Genomic DNA, 14,604 nt, shown 5'->3' with positions numbered 1-14,604 from the left:
CCTTCTGGTTCCCCCACAACTCCATGAGAGGAGATCAAAGCCCAGTGGGGGTTGGTCTCTCCTCCCAAGGAACAAGCTGTAGGACAAGACGAAACAGCCTCAAGTTGCACCAGGGATGTTTAGGTTGGACTTGAGGAACACTTTCTTCCCCAAAAGGGTTGGGCCGTGCTGCCCCCCAGGGCAATAGTGGAGTCCCCATCCCTGGTGGGGTTTCAAAGTTGAGATGTGGTGTTGAGAGATATGGCTTAGTGATGACCTCACAGTGCTAGGTCAACAGTTGGACTCAATCTTAAAGGTCTCTTCCATGCCAAACCATTTTCTAAGGACAAGTCCTGTGCCCACAGCTGTGCAGAATGGCAGGTTTATTCCTACAGCTCCTGAGGAAATCCACATACACACAGTTCCTGCAGCTGGAGCAGCTCCTTCTGCTCTCAGGTGCCAAATTTCTTTTGTTGGATGGGCAGGGGCAGCTGGGTCTTGAAGTCCATGATGGGTCGCTCCACCACCACGAGGGAGTTCTCATCCAACAGATCCACAAACAGCAGGGGCTGTGGGACAGGGAAGGGGCAGGAGATGAGAACATGGTGCCAGTCCTGCACTTGCTTCAGCTTGGCAAGGGCATACCAATTGCCCTGCAGCTGGTTCTGGTTTACTTGTACCCATGGGAACTGCTCAGGGGCTGCAGGAGCTGCCAGATAAGTGGAGCTCATGAGATCCCAGAAAGAGGCTGCACTGTGATAGGGACCAAGACCAAGCTCTGCTCTGTCACTTGGGCACCTGGCACCAGGAGCACAAGAGCAGATGGAGCACACAACAAGCAATACAATCACCCACCTGGAACTTCTTGCAGATCTTGAAGGCGTGGAGCTCCTGCTTCCGGGCAGTCTCTGGGAGCTGCTTCAGAGTGTTCTGGTTCATCAGGAGGGTACTATTTTTCGGCAAGGGCTATGAGCAGAATCCATGACACCAATTAGCACTGCCTGGACCATCACCACTCCCAGTGAGAACTGGGACACCCAGATTGGACAGGGGAGATGCCCCAGGCACAAACCCACCCCTCTTATTCAGGCACAGGGGCTCACCAGGGACTTGTCGAGGACACAGAACATGTAGAGGTCATGGAGCAGGATGTGTGAGGGTTTCTTGGGGTTGAAGGTGATGTGGGTGATGGGCGCATCTCTCTCCAGCCAGGCCTTGTGCAGCCCGCGCTGCTGCACCATGCGGCTCCAGGACGTGTACTTCTTCTTGAGGATGCTGAACTCAAACAGCTGGAGAGGTGGAAGAAGGAAAATGGGGAAGCTTGTGATGTCTGGTCCTCCCTGGCATCACCCTCATGCTCTGGCAAGGCTCCTGCCAGAGACAGTGAAGGACAGCCTGGAACCATGGCTCTCCTGCAGTCAGGGAAAGATCCACAAGGAAAGGACTGGGCTGAGAAGGGCTGTGACTGGGAGAGTTCCTCCTACCTGCTGGTCCGAGTAGGCAATAACCAGGGTGTTGATGAGGGGGTGGATGGCGAGGGCTGTCACGGCGCAGTTGTACATGGGCACTGTGCAGTGATACTGTGACAGAGAAGGATGGTGCTAATGGAACAGCTGGGGCCACCTCTCAGACCCCGTTCCCTTCTTACCCACCCCCAGTCCTGCTTTAGAAATGAGATCTACACACTGATCCCTCCCATCACCTGGCCTCCAGAATCATTTATGCTCCTACCTTTAAGTATTTCAGGTTGTAGATATGGATCACCCAGTCCCCACCAACTGCAGCCAGCCAAAGCCCATCAGCACTTGATGCCAGCAGGTAAACAGCCTCGGGGGACCCTGTAGAAACACCCTCAGCAGCTGAAACAGAAGCCTGGAGTCCCAGAGCCACCCCAGAAGACATCCAGATCCATGTGCCCCCAGCCCATCTCCCTCCTCACTCATGTCAGACCATGAGTGTGGCACAGAGCAGAGACTGCTGGGTAGAGAGGACACATACACACTCCAGGACAGGAATGCGGGGACACGCTTGGCCCCTGGGGAGGGGATAGGGAGCCCAGTGACCCCAGCTTCCCCCCAGCTCAAACCTGAGGGTGGCTGAAATGTGTGCAGATGTGCACAGTGCCCTGGCTCCAGGAGCTGCAGGATGTGGACGGAGCCTCGAGCGGAGCCAATGAAAAGCCTGCGAGAGTTGGAGGAGAACTGGAGCTGGTAGGCTGGGAGCAGCAACTTGGGCACTTTGGGGACCTTGAAGGGGGATGAAAGCAGGGAGGCAGTGGTAGGTGGCTGCTAGCACTCGCTACCTGCAAACCCTGCCAGCCCCCTGAGACCCCCTCGCCACCCCTTCCCAGGGCAGCCAGTCACCTTCCTTACCTTCTTAACGCTGATATTGCTGCCCTCGCACTGCACTTGACAGAGGTGGAAGCGGGAGGCTGTGGAGTAGGCAACCCAGCTGCCGCAGGGTGAGACACAGCTGCAGTAGATGTGCTCTGGACCCTAGAAAGGCAGAGGGGCTGAGCAGGGCCTGGGAGATCCCCAGCAGCCTAGCACATGCAGCTCAGATGCTTGGAGGGACAGGGTAGGCATCGGGGCAGGCCCTCAGCCCAGGCCTACCTTGCTCTTAAGCTGCACGAGGTGCTCAGGCATGCGGCACAAGGGAAGGACCTCACCGTCCTTTCCTAGGACACCAGGAAACTGTATCAGTGACAGTGGGAAAACTGCACAAATCCTGTCAAGCAGCTGAGGAATGTGTCTAAGGGAGAGCCCAGACCCTTTCCCAATCTCCTGCTGGAAATCTGAGCTCAGCCTGTGCCCAAGCACACACCATGCTGGGAAACACAGCCTGGACTGTGGCCATCACCAGTGCAGGACTGTGGCGAAGAAAGGGCTTGACTTCAACCAACCCCCTGCTGCTTCAAGAGAACAGTTCATGCCCCAAATCCTGCTGGCTCTGCCATGGGGCTCAGACTGGAGAGCTAGGCCTTACAACTCACCAGTCTCCTCAGTGGAGCCAAGTCTCCAGAGCTCCAGGTGCTGGGAGAACTGGAAGAGAAGCAGCCGGGCTTTCCTGGCACAGGAGACAAGGCGTCGCTGTGGGCAGAAATGGGCAGACTGACATGAACCCGCAGCCTGGCAGGAAAGGCTGGGCCAAAGCCAGAATGCCCCAGGGTGCCAGAGACTGGGGTGGGGGAGAGCAAGGACTCAGGTCCCGTGGGATGGGAGCACAGAGATGGAGACCCAGTAGGACCAGCAAGACAAGCTCCCCAACTTCTACCTGCTCCATGGCAGGAGCATCCAGACATGCTAGGGCCAGGGAGGGGACCTGGTGAGGCAGGGAGGGCCAGCCTTCTCCTGCAGGAAGAGCCAGCCTTGGCAACTATCAGCCCCTGCTCAGAGCAGCACTCACGTGTGGGAAGGTGAATCTGCGGAGGGCTACATCGTAGCCCTTCTTGCCAACCTTCTCCATCAGCGGGCGGATCACCAGCTGTGCATCCAGGCCTGGAAGCCAAGCAGAGCTCAGCCAAACCAGCAGCAGGAGGAAACCCCCAAGCCTTCCCCGTGACCAGGGCTGGTCCTACCTCCAGAGATGAGAGCTGTGGAGCTGTGAGCTACAGCTCGCACATCATGGGTGTGATACTGGAAGGGCTTTGTGCGCACCCAGCGCTTCTCCTGGCTGTCCATCTTCACCGGCAGCAGCTGGAACTGATAGGTGGCACCAGTGGAGGTGCCCACGATCAGGCTGTCCTCACTCTGATGTGGGAAACAGGGTTAGTGGCTGCAGAGCAGGAAGAACAAAAGGGACTAGCAGCCTCACACCCAGCCCTTACTGAGTGTCTCCAGTCAAGCACAAAGGAGCTCAGACAGGGCTGAGTGACACACGGAGGGTTTTGCTCACCTCTGACACAGCCAGCGAGAGGGCAGGCGAGGCACTGACGGTGTAGGACTCCTGCAATGTCCCTTGCTCCCAGCCCCAGAACTGCACCCTCCCAAAGGAGTCTGAGGTGATGACGGTGCCGCTGGAGAGGAAGGCAATGCTCCACACAATGCACTCACGCTTCACCTTCTGCACGTGGTAATTCACCATGACCGTCTGCACTGTTGTGCCTAGGGAGAAGGGAAGAGGTTTGGAGGTGCCAAAGGGATCCCCTTACAAAGTGCAGAATGTGCCAGTGGTCCCAGGGAGAGGCCATGCTCAGCCCTCAGGTGTGAGTTACCTGAAGAGACGTCTAACACACGGAACGTGTCAATGGAGCCAGCCACTATGTGAGAGCCCGACGGGTGCCAGGAGAGGCACAGGATGCGTCCTGCAGGCAAGGAAACTCCAGATGTCACCCCACGGACATGGTCATCACGACCAGGGCAGCTAGGAAGGAGAGAAGGATGCTGCTGCAGCAGCAGCAAGCCCTCACTGACTCACCTTTCCGCCTGTCCAGGTTCTGCTCAAACTGGATGCCACCGGGAACAACTTGGTAGAGCTTAACAGAGCCATCCTCACAGCCAATCTGCAGGAGCACTGGGGTCAGTCCCAGCAGGACAGGTAGACCCTCACCCTCCACCACTACCCTGGGTCTGCAAGTGCACCTTGGTGCCACTGCTGACTGCACCTACCGCCAGCTGGGTGCCACTGCCATTGGCCTCCATGCTCCAGATAGGGCCCCCGCAGCCATCAACCGAGTGGGAGACACACAGCCGGGCCAGGTCATACTCAGTGATGTTCCCGCTAAGGCCAGCACCAAACAGACGGTCTCCTGCCGCCCAGCACAGCGCTTCCACCGACCGCGTCTCATGCCCAGGGATCACCTGCAGAGGGATGCTCATCACCCTGCTGCATGGCACGGTGCAGCTTGGTACAGACCAGTATGCCTCGGTACAGCTGGGTACAACACGGTACAGCCCAGCACGACTGGGTGCAAGCCACTCTGGCTTGGTATGGCCGGGTACAACCCAGTACAGGATCACAGAATCACAGAATTAACCAAGTTGGAAAAGACCTTTGAGATCATCGAGTCCAACCTATCACCTAATACCTTCTAATTAACTAAACCATGGCAGTAGGTGCCTCATCCAGTCTCTTCTTAAACACTTCTAGGGATGGTGACTCCACTACCTCCCCAGGCAGCCCATTCCAATGGCAAATCACTCTTTCTGTGAAGAACTTCTTCCTAACATCGAGCTTGACCCTGCCCTGGTGCAGTTTGAGACTATGTCCTCTTGTTCTGTCACTGGATGCCTGGGACAAAAGACTGACCCCCACCTGGCTTAAACCTCCCTTCAGGTAGTTGTAGAGAGGAATTAGTCTCCTCTGAGCTTCCTCTTCTCCAATCTGTACTGCTCACTACAGCTGGGCACAACCACAGAATCACAGAACTGCCAGGGCTGGAAGGGACCTCCAAAGCTCATCCAGTCCCAACCCCCCTGCCACGGGCGGGGACACCTCACACTAGGTCAGGGTGCGCAGTGCCCCATCCAGCCTGGCCTTATAAACTTATAGGAATGAGGCTTCCACCACCCCCCAGGCAACTCGTTCCAGTGTCTCATCACCCCCATAAAGAACAACTTCTTCCTAACATCCAATCTGAACCTCCCTTCCTCTAGCTTGGATCCATTCCCCCTGCTCCTGTCACTACCTGACACCCTAAAAAGTCCCTCCCCAGCTTTTCTGTAGACCCCCTTCAGATACTGGAAGGCCACAGTAAGGTCTCCTCCGAGCGTTCCCTTCTCCGAACTGAATAACTCCAACTCCCAGTCTGTTTCCACAGGAGAGGTGCCCCAGCCCTCTGATCATCCTCGGCACAAGCCGGTACGGCTCGGTACAGCTCCGCAGGGCGCGTTATTCTGCCGCACAGCCCAATACGGCTCAGTACAACCCGGTACGGTGCCCGGTATGGCCAGGTGTATTCCAGCCTGGCTCCGTCCGGCTCCGCACGGCCCATTACTTTGCTGCACGACCCGGTACAAGCCGGTACAGCCTCCTCACCTTCTCCTGGAAGTAGTTGGCCCCGAAGTTGTAGATCTCGACGGCGCCGTCGGTGCGCGCCAGAGCCAGACGGCCGCCGCGGGACTGGTGGGCCAGGCAGCGCACCCCGGCCGGCACCAGCCCGAAGAACCGCACCCGGTGCACCTCGAACTCGCCCATGCCGCCCCCGGTCCCTCCCGGTCCCGGTCCCGGCCCCGGCCCCGCTCCGCCCCGCGCAGCACCCACGTGCGAGCGGCGCACCCGGAACCGGAAGTGCCTCTCCCCGGTAACCGGAGGCGGAATTGCGACCTGGCGGGAGATTCGGGCGCTGCCGGGCGGAGCGGGCGGCCCGGCGCGGGGAGGTGGAACGGAGTGGCGGAAGCAACCCGGGGCTCGGGGGAGCGGGTGAGCCGTGGGAGGGACGCAGCGCACCGAGAGGCTCTGGCCAGGCTTGCTCCGGCACGGCCCCGCTTTACCGGCACCGCTGGAGGGCATCAGCGCCCCGCGGTACCGGCCCGAGGGTCTTCAGGGCCCGGAGAGGGGCTGGCTGAGCGTGGTGGGCTGTGGAGCCCGGGAAAGGTTGCAGAGCCCGGAGGTGCCCCTAGGGGTCTGTGAAGCCTAAGGGCAGGACTGGCCGTGGTGGTTCCTGGGGGCCGGGGAGCAGCTGCAGGGCACAGGGTGCCACTTGGGTCTGGGGGTTCTGGAGGGCCCACAGAGGGAGAACTGGGCTTAGGGGGGGCTGCTTGCGGAGGGAGGTCTGAACATGGGAGCCAGAGAGGAGGGAAGCAGGGCAGGGGCTCTCACTGCGGCAGTCTGCCCTGACCCGCCTAGCACTGACTGTGTCTCCGCAGGTCCTTGGAGCCGCCGGAGCATGGTGCAGATTGTCATTTCCAGGTGAGGCTGTGGTGGGCTGCACAGCGCAGGGAGGGGGGGCAGAGCCTGCCCCACGGCGGTGCCCAGCTCTGCACCCATGGCTCCGGACTGGAGCAGCTGGGTGAAGCTGCTTTTCTCACCTGCAGCACGGGTGCTGGAGACCTGGCACAGTGGGTGCTGGTGGAGCTGCAGGGTGAGATTGAGCCCCGGCAGAGTGGGGAGCTGTCGGGGAGCCTGCTTGGAGACCTACATTACACCCATGAGGTGAGGCAGCCCTCCACTGTCTTACTGCAAACAGCCCCAGCAACCAGAGTGCACAATCCTCATCCCCAGTCTCTTGCTGCTCTCCCCAGGGTGTCCCTGTGCTCATCGTGGGCCACCACATCCTCTACGGGAAGCTGGTGCAGCTGGAGAAGCCTTTTGCTGTCCTGGTGAAGCAGGGGGCTGGTGAGCCTGGCACCAAGCCCAGCTCCACAGAGCCACACACCCACTACACTGTCACAGCCCTCATCAAAACCAAGCTCCTCTTCAAAACCCGCCCGAAGCCCATCATCACCAACGTCCCCAAGAAGGTGTGAGGACTCAGACTGGTGGTCATGCACTCTTCTCTGCTGCCAGGCAGCTCTGGATGCTGCTGCCGAGTGGGGGTGATCCAGGGCTGGTCCTTGCCTCTTCGCTGTCCTGTATGGAAGGCTCTGGGGCTAGCTTAAGGTGCTGGATGTCCAGGATCCAAAATCCTTCATGGGTCACTTGTTCCTCTGAGAATGACCCCATTTAAGAGCTGCTGATCTGTGGGGCACAAACCCAAGCTCTGGGGCATAACCTTACCTGCCATCCCAGGTAAAAAGTCTCCTACTGCACAAGAACCTCCTCAGAGCTCATGCAGAGCTGTCCCACATCCTCTCCACACACAGCCTTTTCTCTGTGCAATTATTTATTTTGCTAAATCCCCCAGGATATAAAAACAGACTTTTCAAAATAAGAAAACAACACCACCCCCCCAGGTTAAAAAATAAATAGATTTACAAACCATCAGCAATGAGTACCAAAGAGCTACAAAAGTCTCCTAAAAAAAATTGTATTAAATTAAACAAAACAAGCTAAAAGCTTGAGTGTAAAAAGATTTCAAGCCCTGAAACAGAAAAAGAGGGCCCAGAGGGACCTTCCCAGGGAAGGGAAAGGTGGGAACTGTTTTTTCCCCGCCCTCGTCTACATGACTGAGCCCCAGATCTGGCATCTCAGCGGCATTGGGATGATGGGGCCATGATTTGGCCCTGGTTTCCACGTGTTAGGGTCCCCTCCCTTGGCTCTTTGGCAAAGCTGAAGGGAGTTGGTGCCCTCCTGGGGCAGCCAGACCTCTCTAAAAGGAGGAGAGAGCTGTTTGGGGTGGGGGAGGAGGGGACGTGCCCCCCACTGGGTACGTGCCTGCACATACAAGAACCATAGGGCAGAGATGGGCAGCACCAGCCAGCGGTGCTGACACCGGTGCCATGTGGAGGCTGTTTTGCCGTAGCACCATGATGAAAGGGGACACCAGGAAGGCCCCCTAAAAAGCACCAAAGGGCAGAAGGATCTAGGTGGGGTGGGAGGAGCACAGCCAGCAGTGCTCCACACAGCACACTGATATGGCACAGAGGCACCACTGCAGTTGTGCCCAGCCCGGCTCGGCCTCTCCCTGCTTTTTACAGAAGGAAAAAGAATAAAACAAACCAAAAGAACAAAGAGCAAGACTTGAGCAGAAAGGCTGCGGAGGGAGCGCTCAGCGCTGCCCAGCACTGGCAGGGAGGGGACCAGCAGTCACCCCAGTGCTCACCACGGTCACACCTCGGCAAAGGCCAGCCCACACTGCTCTTGCCGCTTGCCACAGCGCCGAGCGACAATGGCCAGGTAGAGGGTGAACAGGGCCACCCAGTAGCAGGCATAGAGGATGGCTCCTGCCACAAGGAAGGCCACCTCAGTCTCACTGAAGAGGTCCTGGCTGTAGGCGGTGTAGGCCAGCCCGCCCAGCAGCACTGCCACCCACACCGACACTGGCAGCAGCCCCACAAAGTTCACCACGATGGTCCGGCGCCCTGAGGTGCCCCAGCCTGACTTGTTGATGGTTGCAATGGCAAAGATCTTGGCAGGGAGGAGGCTGGACATATAGAGAAGGGCATAGAGGGACATAAAGATCATCTCGACGCTGCCTCGCAGGAAGCAAGCATAGGTGGCTTTGATGATGCCAACCAGTTGCACCGTCAGGAGGAAGAGGAGGATGTTCCAGATGCGGCCACGGTAGAACAGCTGGATGACAGTGGCAATGAGGAAGAAGGGGAAAAAGCCAGTGATCACTGACTCGTAGGTCATCCAGAGGTGATGCTTGTGGAACCACAGGGCGTTGTAGAGCCACTCACGGAAGTAGGACTTGCTCCAGCGGGTCTGCTGGTTGAGCCAGCGCAGGTAGCGGGTGGGTGTCTCCGTCAGGCACTTGGAGCGAGCGGTGTACTTGGTTTGGTAGCCCAGGCTCAGCACGCGGTTGGTGAGGTGCCGGTCATCCCCAAAGCTGCACTTGCTGCCCAGGAAGGTCTGGTGGTACCAGTCCTCAAGGAACTGCTGCAGCAGCGCATTGCGGTACATGCCCAGGGGTCCGCTGATGCACTGCACGCAGCCGAAGTAGGACTGGCAGGCACGCTCCACGTTGAAGGCCATCCAGTACCGCACACTGCTCAGGAAGGAGATCCACGAGTCGTACTTGTTCAGGATCTGCAGAGGAGACAGGCATCAGAATTGTGTAGGCTGGGAAAGACTTTCACAACCATTGAGCCCCAACTATCAGCCCAACACTGCCAGGTCACCACTACACCACGTGCCTCAACACCATCTCCACTGCTTTGAAACCCCTCCAGGGCTGGGGACTCCACCACTGCCCTGGGCAGCCTAGGCCAGGCCTGGATAACCCTCAAGAGAAAAAAGTTCATGTCCAGACTAAGCTGTTATGCAACTTGAGGCCATTTCCTCTTGTCCTGTTACTTGTTCCTTCAAATAAGACACCAACACCCACCTACCTCCAACCACCTTCCAGGGAGTTGCAGAGAGTCAGAAGAGGTCTCTCCTTGGAGCTTCCTTTTCTCCAGGCTGAGCCACCCCACTCAGCTGCTCCTCTCAAGACCTGTTCTTTAGAACTTTCACCAGTTTCCTTGCCCTTCTCTGGTCCTGCTCCAGCACCTCAGTGTCCTTGGAGTAAGGGCCCCAAAAACTGAACCCAGGATTCAGGATGTGGCCTCACCAGTGCTGAGTACAGGGTAACAGCCCCTGCCCTGGTCATGCTAGCCACCTGATCGGCAGAGGGTTTGGCCTAGATGATCTCTAGAGGTCCTTTCCAACACCTAATATTCTGCAATTCTTTGATCCAAGCCAAGATGCTGGATCCTCCTTGGGCACCTGGGCACACTGCTGGCTCATCAGCTGCTGTCAGCCAGCAGCCTAAAGCCCTTTTCAGCTGAGCAGTTTCCAGCCACTGTCCCAAGCCTGGAGAACTCACAGGATTGTTGTGATCAGCTTGCCCTTGAACTTCAGGCTGCTCACCGCTGCCACCACCCCTCCTAGGTGCTCCCCCTTACAGCTGCGGTTACCTGGACATCTCCACCAACGCCACCAACGCGGGGGTCTGCCTCCAGGATTCGGAGCATCTCAGTGGTGCAGGCGGGGTCCAGCACTGTGTCTGAGTCACACACCTGGGGGTAGAGGGAACATCAAGCCCCACTCCCGCCGCCCACGCGCGCCCGGCAGACAGCCCAGCCCGCAGCCAGGCAAGCCTGAGCCACGGCCGGCGAGACGAGGCAGAGCTCCAGAGACCGGCAGGCGGTGGCAGGGAGCGGGAGAGCCCTGTGGTGCTCGGCCACTCCTGCCCTGGGCTACCCAGCCCCACTGCGGTGGAGCCTGCTCTGGATGCTGCCACCACCACTCCCCTCTCTTGCACATGTGGGGTCCTAGCACCCCACATGGTGCCACACAGGGTAGCACCAGCCTTGGCAGGGGATGTGCTGAGGTGATGCAAAACCCTCCTGGGCAGCACTGCAGGCAGGGCTCCACCTCTGGCTACTCCAACCCCAGTCCCGCGAGCTCTGCGTCAGTGCATGGGGCAGGGTCCAGCACCAGGCATCTGAGTGCTGCTATGGGCTCCTGCTCCACCCACACACCCCCCTTAAAGGCAGGATGCTCACTATCCACATCTCCCCCATGCCCACCCAGCCCACACATCCACCTGGATGTAGTCCACGGAGTCTCCAAGCGCCCGGAATGCCGTGTACATGACTTCACGCTTCCCACCCCACTTCTGTAGGATGCAGGAGTAGGTGGTGCCACGAACCAGCTCCTGGACAGAGGCCAGCCCTTCCCGCAGCCCGGCCTCCGTCTCCCCTTCGCCCCATGCATGGAAGTTGCTCCTCCAGATGTAGCTGCCAGAGCGCTCAGAGCCCATCACATCGTGGAAGATGTCCAGCATGTAGGTGTCGTCGGGGCCATTGCCATCCACCACCATCACCACTTTGAGATCGGGGAAGGCGATGCGCTTGACAGACAGGAGGCACTTCTTCAGATAGTCGGGATCCTCCTGGTAGGCAGCGATGCAGAGGGCCACCGAGCGCCCCGGCCGCACCGGCTGCCCCTCGCCCCTCATGCGCCGGTGCTCCAAGAAGGCAAAGACACTCTGGATGAAGAGGTGAAGCCCCAGGATGGCCCCGTAGAGCCCGAAGGAGAGGTAGTGTTTCTCTGTGTGGATGAACTGGTACCCGGTGACGTAGGCAGCAAGGATGCCCCCCAGCACTGCTAGGGCAAAGAGGCTGGTCCCGACCACACGCAGGGCCGTGGAGAGGCTCACTGGCATCTAAGGGAACACCAAGTAGTGTCAGGACCCCGTGTCTGACTCCTCAGAAGAAGAAAGCAGGGGGACCCCACTCCTCTGCTGCCCCATAGCCACCCTGTCGCCAGTTTGGAGGTGACACCGTCCCGGTACCACAGTGTGGAGGGTTCAGAGCCCCCACAGCCCGGTCGGAACGTGGCTGCTCACAGGCGATAGCCGAGATGGAGGACAGGGAAGGGCACAGGGACATCGTGCACCCAGCCCCAGGGTGTCCTCAGGGAGAAGGGCTCTGCCCGCACACAGTCACCCCGAGTTCCAGCAGCGAGGGTGTCAATGCCCGGACCCCGACCCCGCTACGGGATGGGAACCAGCGGTGCAGGCAGCGCGGGCAGTGCGGGCAGCGGGGACTGCAGAGCTGCATGGAGTGGCACGGCAGCGGGGCTGGGGGTACAGGCAGAGCGCAAAACCAGCCCCAGAGACATCCCCGCCGCCGGCAACACCCCCAGGGCAGCCTGCAGTTCCCCTTCCGGACCCACCGCCCCCCGGGCCCTGCAGCCCCCGGTAGTCCCTGGTTTCCCCCGGTCCCGGTGCAGCCGGTGTCGGCTCCACGCTCCCGGTGCCGCCGCAGCCGGTCTCGCAGCTCCGCGGAGGCGTGGACGCCCTGAGCCGGTATCGGCGGGGCCGGGAAGGAGGAGGAACCGGGACTCACCGTGGTGGTGCCGGTGCCGCCGCTCACTCCGGCTGCCGCCGCCGCTATGAGCCCAGCCCGGCCCGTGCGGCCCCTTTATACGGCGGGGCCGGCGCCGCCCGCAGCCCGCGGGGGCCCCGCCCGACACCGGCACTACCCCCGGCACCGGCACCGGCACCGACCGCAGCCCGTGGGGATCAGCTCGGCACCGGCGGCACCTGGCAGCGGCCGCAGCCCCGCACTGCGGGAGCGAGGAAAGGCACCGGCAGTACCCAGCATCATCACCCGGCACCGGCATCAGCTGGCACTGGAGTGCCACCGGAATCAGCACTGGCATCACCCGGCACCACACCGGCACTGCGTGGACATCAGCATCACCATCACCCAGAGCCAGCATCACCCAGAGTAGTGTGGGGTCACCTCAGGGTGCCCCTGTGCCACTCCCCCGCTGCCACCCCATTCCTCCTGTCCCCTTGTCTCACTCTTGGAGCTACCTCAGGGTCCTCTTCATGGGCTCCTTGTCTCACTGTATCTTTTCTTGGCCCCCCAAGGGCTACCTTGTCTCATTGTATCCTTTCTTGGGGCACCTCTCATGACATCCCCATGCCACCATGTCCCTGCCATGGCTGCTATGAGCCATCTGGAGACACCTGGGGCCTGGTTTGTCTGGCCACCCTGTTCCTATGGTTGGTGGGCATCTCAGGTCAGGATCAGAGCCACCTCCACACCATATCCCTTTGTGATACTAAAAGCAGAGAGGACAACCAGCCCTGGGAGGGCCCATGTTGAGTCCAGACGACAATTCGAGCACTTCTGGGTTCCTCAGTCTAATAGGAGCCATTGTATCCTGCTGGGCTGGGAGCCAGGAACAAGGCAGCACCAGGACAAAGCCTGGACCCTCCCTGGGGCACAACCAGGCCAAATGGGTCCCCTTGACTGAGACCTCATCACTACCCAGGTGATGCTGGCTGGACACTCCCAACTGTGGGAGGTAGAGCGGCAGGTGCAAGTGGTGAGCCTGCAGACGGTGGGCATGGGGCAGGGGCACACTGTGATGCTTGACACTGCTTGTGGGGCTTCCCTGTGGTCTATCTGAGCCTGGCAGTGGTTGGGTATGGTGGTGTGAAACCCATGTGGCGTGTCCAGACTTGGCATGGCATGGTGCTGTGGTGCTGCCAGATACATGTGTAATCCCCATGGGGGCAGAGGTGGCATGTCCCCACCTCACAGCCCTCCCCTCACCGCAGCCTCAGCCCCTTGGTCACTCTGTGTCTCCGTCAGCTCTCAGTGTGTGGCTGACATCCAGCAGCTGGCTACAGGACCACTGCCCAAAGTGAAAACCAAACTCTTCCTCTGACACTGCCACCTCCTTGTCCCCTGCTCCAGGATGGCCTGACTGTGTCTACCCCGCAGCATCAAAAGAGACTTTTCATCTGAAAAACATCTCTGCCACTTGTGGCAGGCCTTGGGGAGCCATAGTTGGTACAGCAGCACCCTGGTGGATGCCTGTAACACTGGCACTGGTGTGGGCTGATGGCAGTGAGAATGAGGAGGAGCCACTGCCACTCTGCAGGACAGTGCAGTCCCTGCTGCCCCTGCACACACGGTCCATCGGCATAGCACAGCACAGCGACTTGTGGGCCTGGCACAGGTGGCTTCACTAGGGGTGGAGACACAGCTTGGCACCACCAACCTGGCAGGGAAGGGGGGTGCTGGGCCCTTCACAGCATCCAGTTCTGCATAGCCCAGAGTACCTGGGAAATGGGTACTGGGGGTTGTGCCCAGCAGGGCCGAGGGACACGCAGTAAGGGGTGCTCCAGGCTGGGTCCCCAGGTGCTATGGTGTGACCCCACAGCACCCCTGTCCCCAGCTCTGCTCCCCTCACCCAGTGGGTGCGCGGCAGCTCCTGGTGCAGGAGTGGGGCCTGCGGTGCTGCACTGGCTGGAGGGAGAGAAGTGACCCCAGTGCTGGGATGACCCTGCTGCTGGGATGTCCCCACATCAGCAGTGGTCTCTGCAGGGTGCCCTGCACCATCTCAGTCCCCAGCCACACTCTCAGCTCAAATGGGGCAGCCTTGGCACAAATGGGGCTCAGGGTGCCACGGTGGAAGGGCTCCATCCTCAGACCTCATGATGACAGAGGTCCTAGAAATGGGCACAGGGTGGGCAATGCCACAGGGGCAGCGTGAATGGGAACAGCTCCCCAGCAGTGCAGCAGCAGGGCAGGGGCTTGGCATTGTCAGTTCCATTTGTCTCCTTGGCAAAACCAC

General features: G+C 59.6%; 3 protein-coding genes across 3 annotated transcripts; 1 reads left to right on the top strand and 2 right to left on the bottom strand.

Annotated features, from left to right (window-relative positions):
* Positions 1–345: 345 nt before the first annotated feature.
* On the bottom strand, positions 346–6,142 carry UTP4 (UTP4 small subunit processome component). The gene is made up of 16 exons (XM_064160181.1): positions 5,956–6,142; positions 4,587–4,778; positions 4,396–4,480; positions 4,193–4,282; positions 3,874–4,082; positions 3,557–3,728; positions 3,385–3,476; positions 2,972–3,068; positions 2,592–2,656; positions 2,352–2,474; positions 2,066–2,225; positions 1,711–1,817; positions 1,464–1,559; positions 1,083–1,268; positions 835–945; positions 346–548 (listed from the first exon to the last, which is right to left on the bottom strand). Exons 1-16 carry the CDS (start codon positions 6,112–6,114, stop codon positions 432–434), a joined length of 2,061 nt encoding a protein of 686 aa, XP_064016251.1. The 5' UTR covers positions 6,115–6,142; the 3' UTR covers positions 346–431.
* A 73-nt stretch (positions 6,143–6,215) lies between these two features.
* CHTF8 (chromosome transmission fidelity factor 8) lies at positions 6,216–7,842 on the top strand. Its single transcript, XM_064160184.1, has 4 exons — positions 6,216–6,339; positions 6,786–6,828; positions 6,954–7,071; positions 7,161–7,842. Exons 2-4 carry the CDS (start codon positions 6,806–6,808, stop codon positions 7,383–7,385), a joined length of 366 nt encoding a protein of 121 aa, XP_064016254.1. The 5' UTR covers positions 6,216–6,339; positions 6,786–6,805; the 3' UTR covers positions 7,386–7,842.
* On the bottom strand, positions 7,724–12,389 carry HAS3 (hyaluronan synthase 3). The gene is made up of 4 exons (XM_064160182.1): positions 12,357–12,389; positions 11,051–11,671; positions 10,419–10,520; positions 7,724–9,549 (listed from the first exon to the last, which is right to left on the bottom strand). Exons 2-4 carry the CDS (start codon positions 11,669–11,671, stop codon positions 8,626–8,628), a joined length of 1,647 nt encoding a protein of 548 aa, XP_064016252.1. The 5' UTR covers positions 12,357–12,389; the 3' UTR covers positions 7,724–8,625.
* Positions 12,390–14,604: the final 2,215 nt, after the last annotated feature.

Source organism: Pogoniulus pusillus, chromosome 20 (genome assembly GCF_015220805.1).
Source record: "Pogoniulus pusillus isolate bPogPus1 chromosome 20, bPogPus1.pri, whole genome shotgun sequence".
Lineage (NCBI taxonomy): Eukaryota > Metazoa > Chordata > Aves > Piciformes > Lybiidae > Pogoniulus > Pogoniulus pusillus.
Note: the sequence above shows the minus strand (reverse complement) of the source record. Positions and strands in the feature narration are given on the sequence as shown.

Coding starts and splice junctions, on each gene's coding strand:
- UTP4 (XM_064160181.1), bottom strand. CDS start 6,114: ATGGGCGAGTTCGAGGTGCACCGGGTGCGGTTCTTCGGGCTGGTGCCG. Junction 4,779..5,955: donor CCAACTACTTCCAGGAGAAG/GTGAGGAGGCTG, acceptor ATCCCTCTGCAG/GTGATCCCTGGGCATGAGAC. Junction 549..834: donor AGATCTGCAAGAAGTTCCAG/GTGGGTGATTGT, acceptor CCTGTCCCACAG/CCCCTGCTGTTTGTGGATCT.
- CHTF8 (XM_064160184.1), top strand. CDS start 6,806: ATGGTGCAGATTGTCATTTCCAG. Junction 6,829..6,953: donor GTGCAGATTGTCATTTCCAG/GTGAGGCTGTGG, acceptor TCTCACCTGCAG/CACGGGTGCTGGAGACCTGG. Junction 7,072..7,160: donor ACCTACATTACACCCATGAG/GTGAGGCAGCCC, acceptor TGCTCTCCCCAG/GGTGTCCCTGTGCTCATCGT.
- HAS3 (XM_064160182.1), bottom strand. CDS start 11,671: ATGCCAGTGAGCCTCTCCACGGCCCTGCGTGTGGTCGGGACCAGCCTC. Junction 10,521..11,050: donor ACTCCGTGGACTACATCCAG/GTGGATGTGTGG, acceptor CTCTACCCCCAG/GTGTGTGACTCAGACACAGT. Junction 9,550..10,418: donor GCGTTGGTGGAGATGTCCAG/GTAACCGCAGCT, acceptor TCTCCTCTGCAG/ATCCTGAACAAGTACGACTC.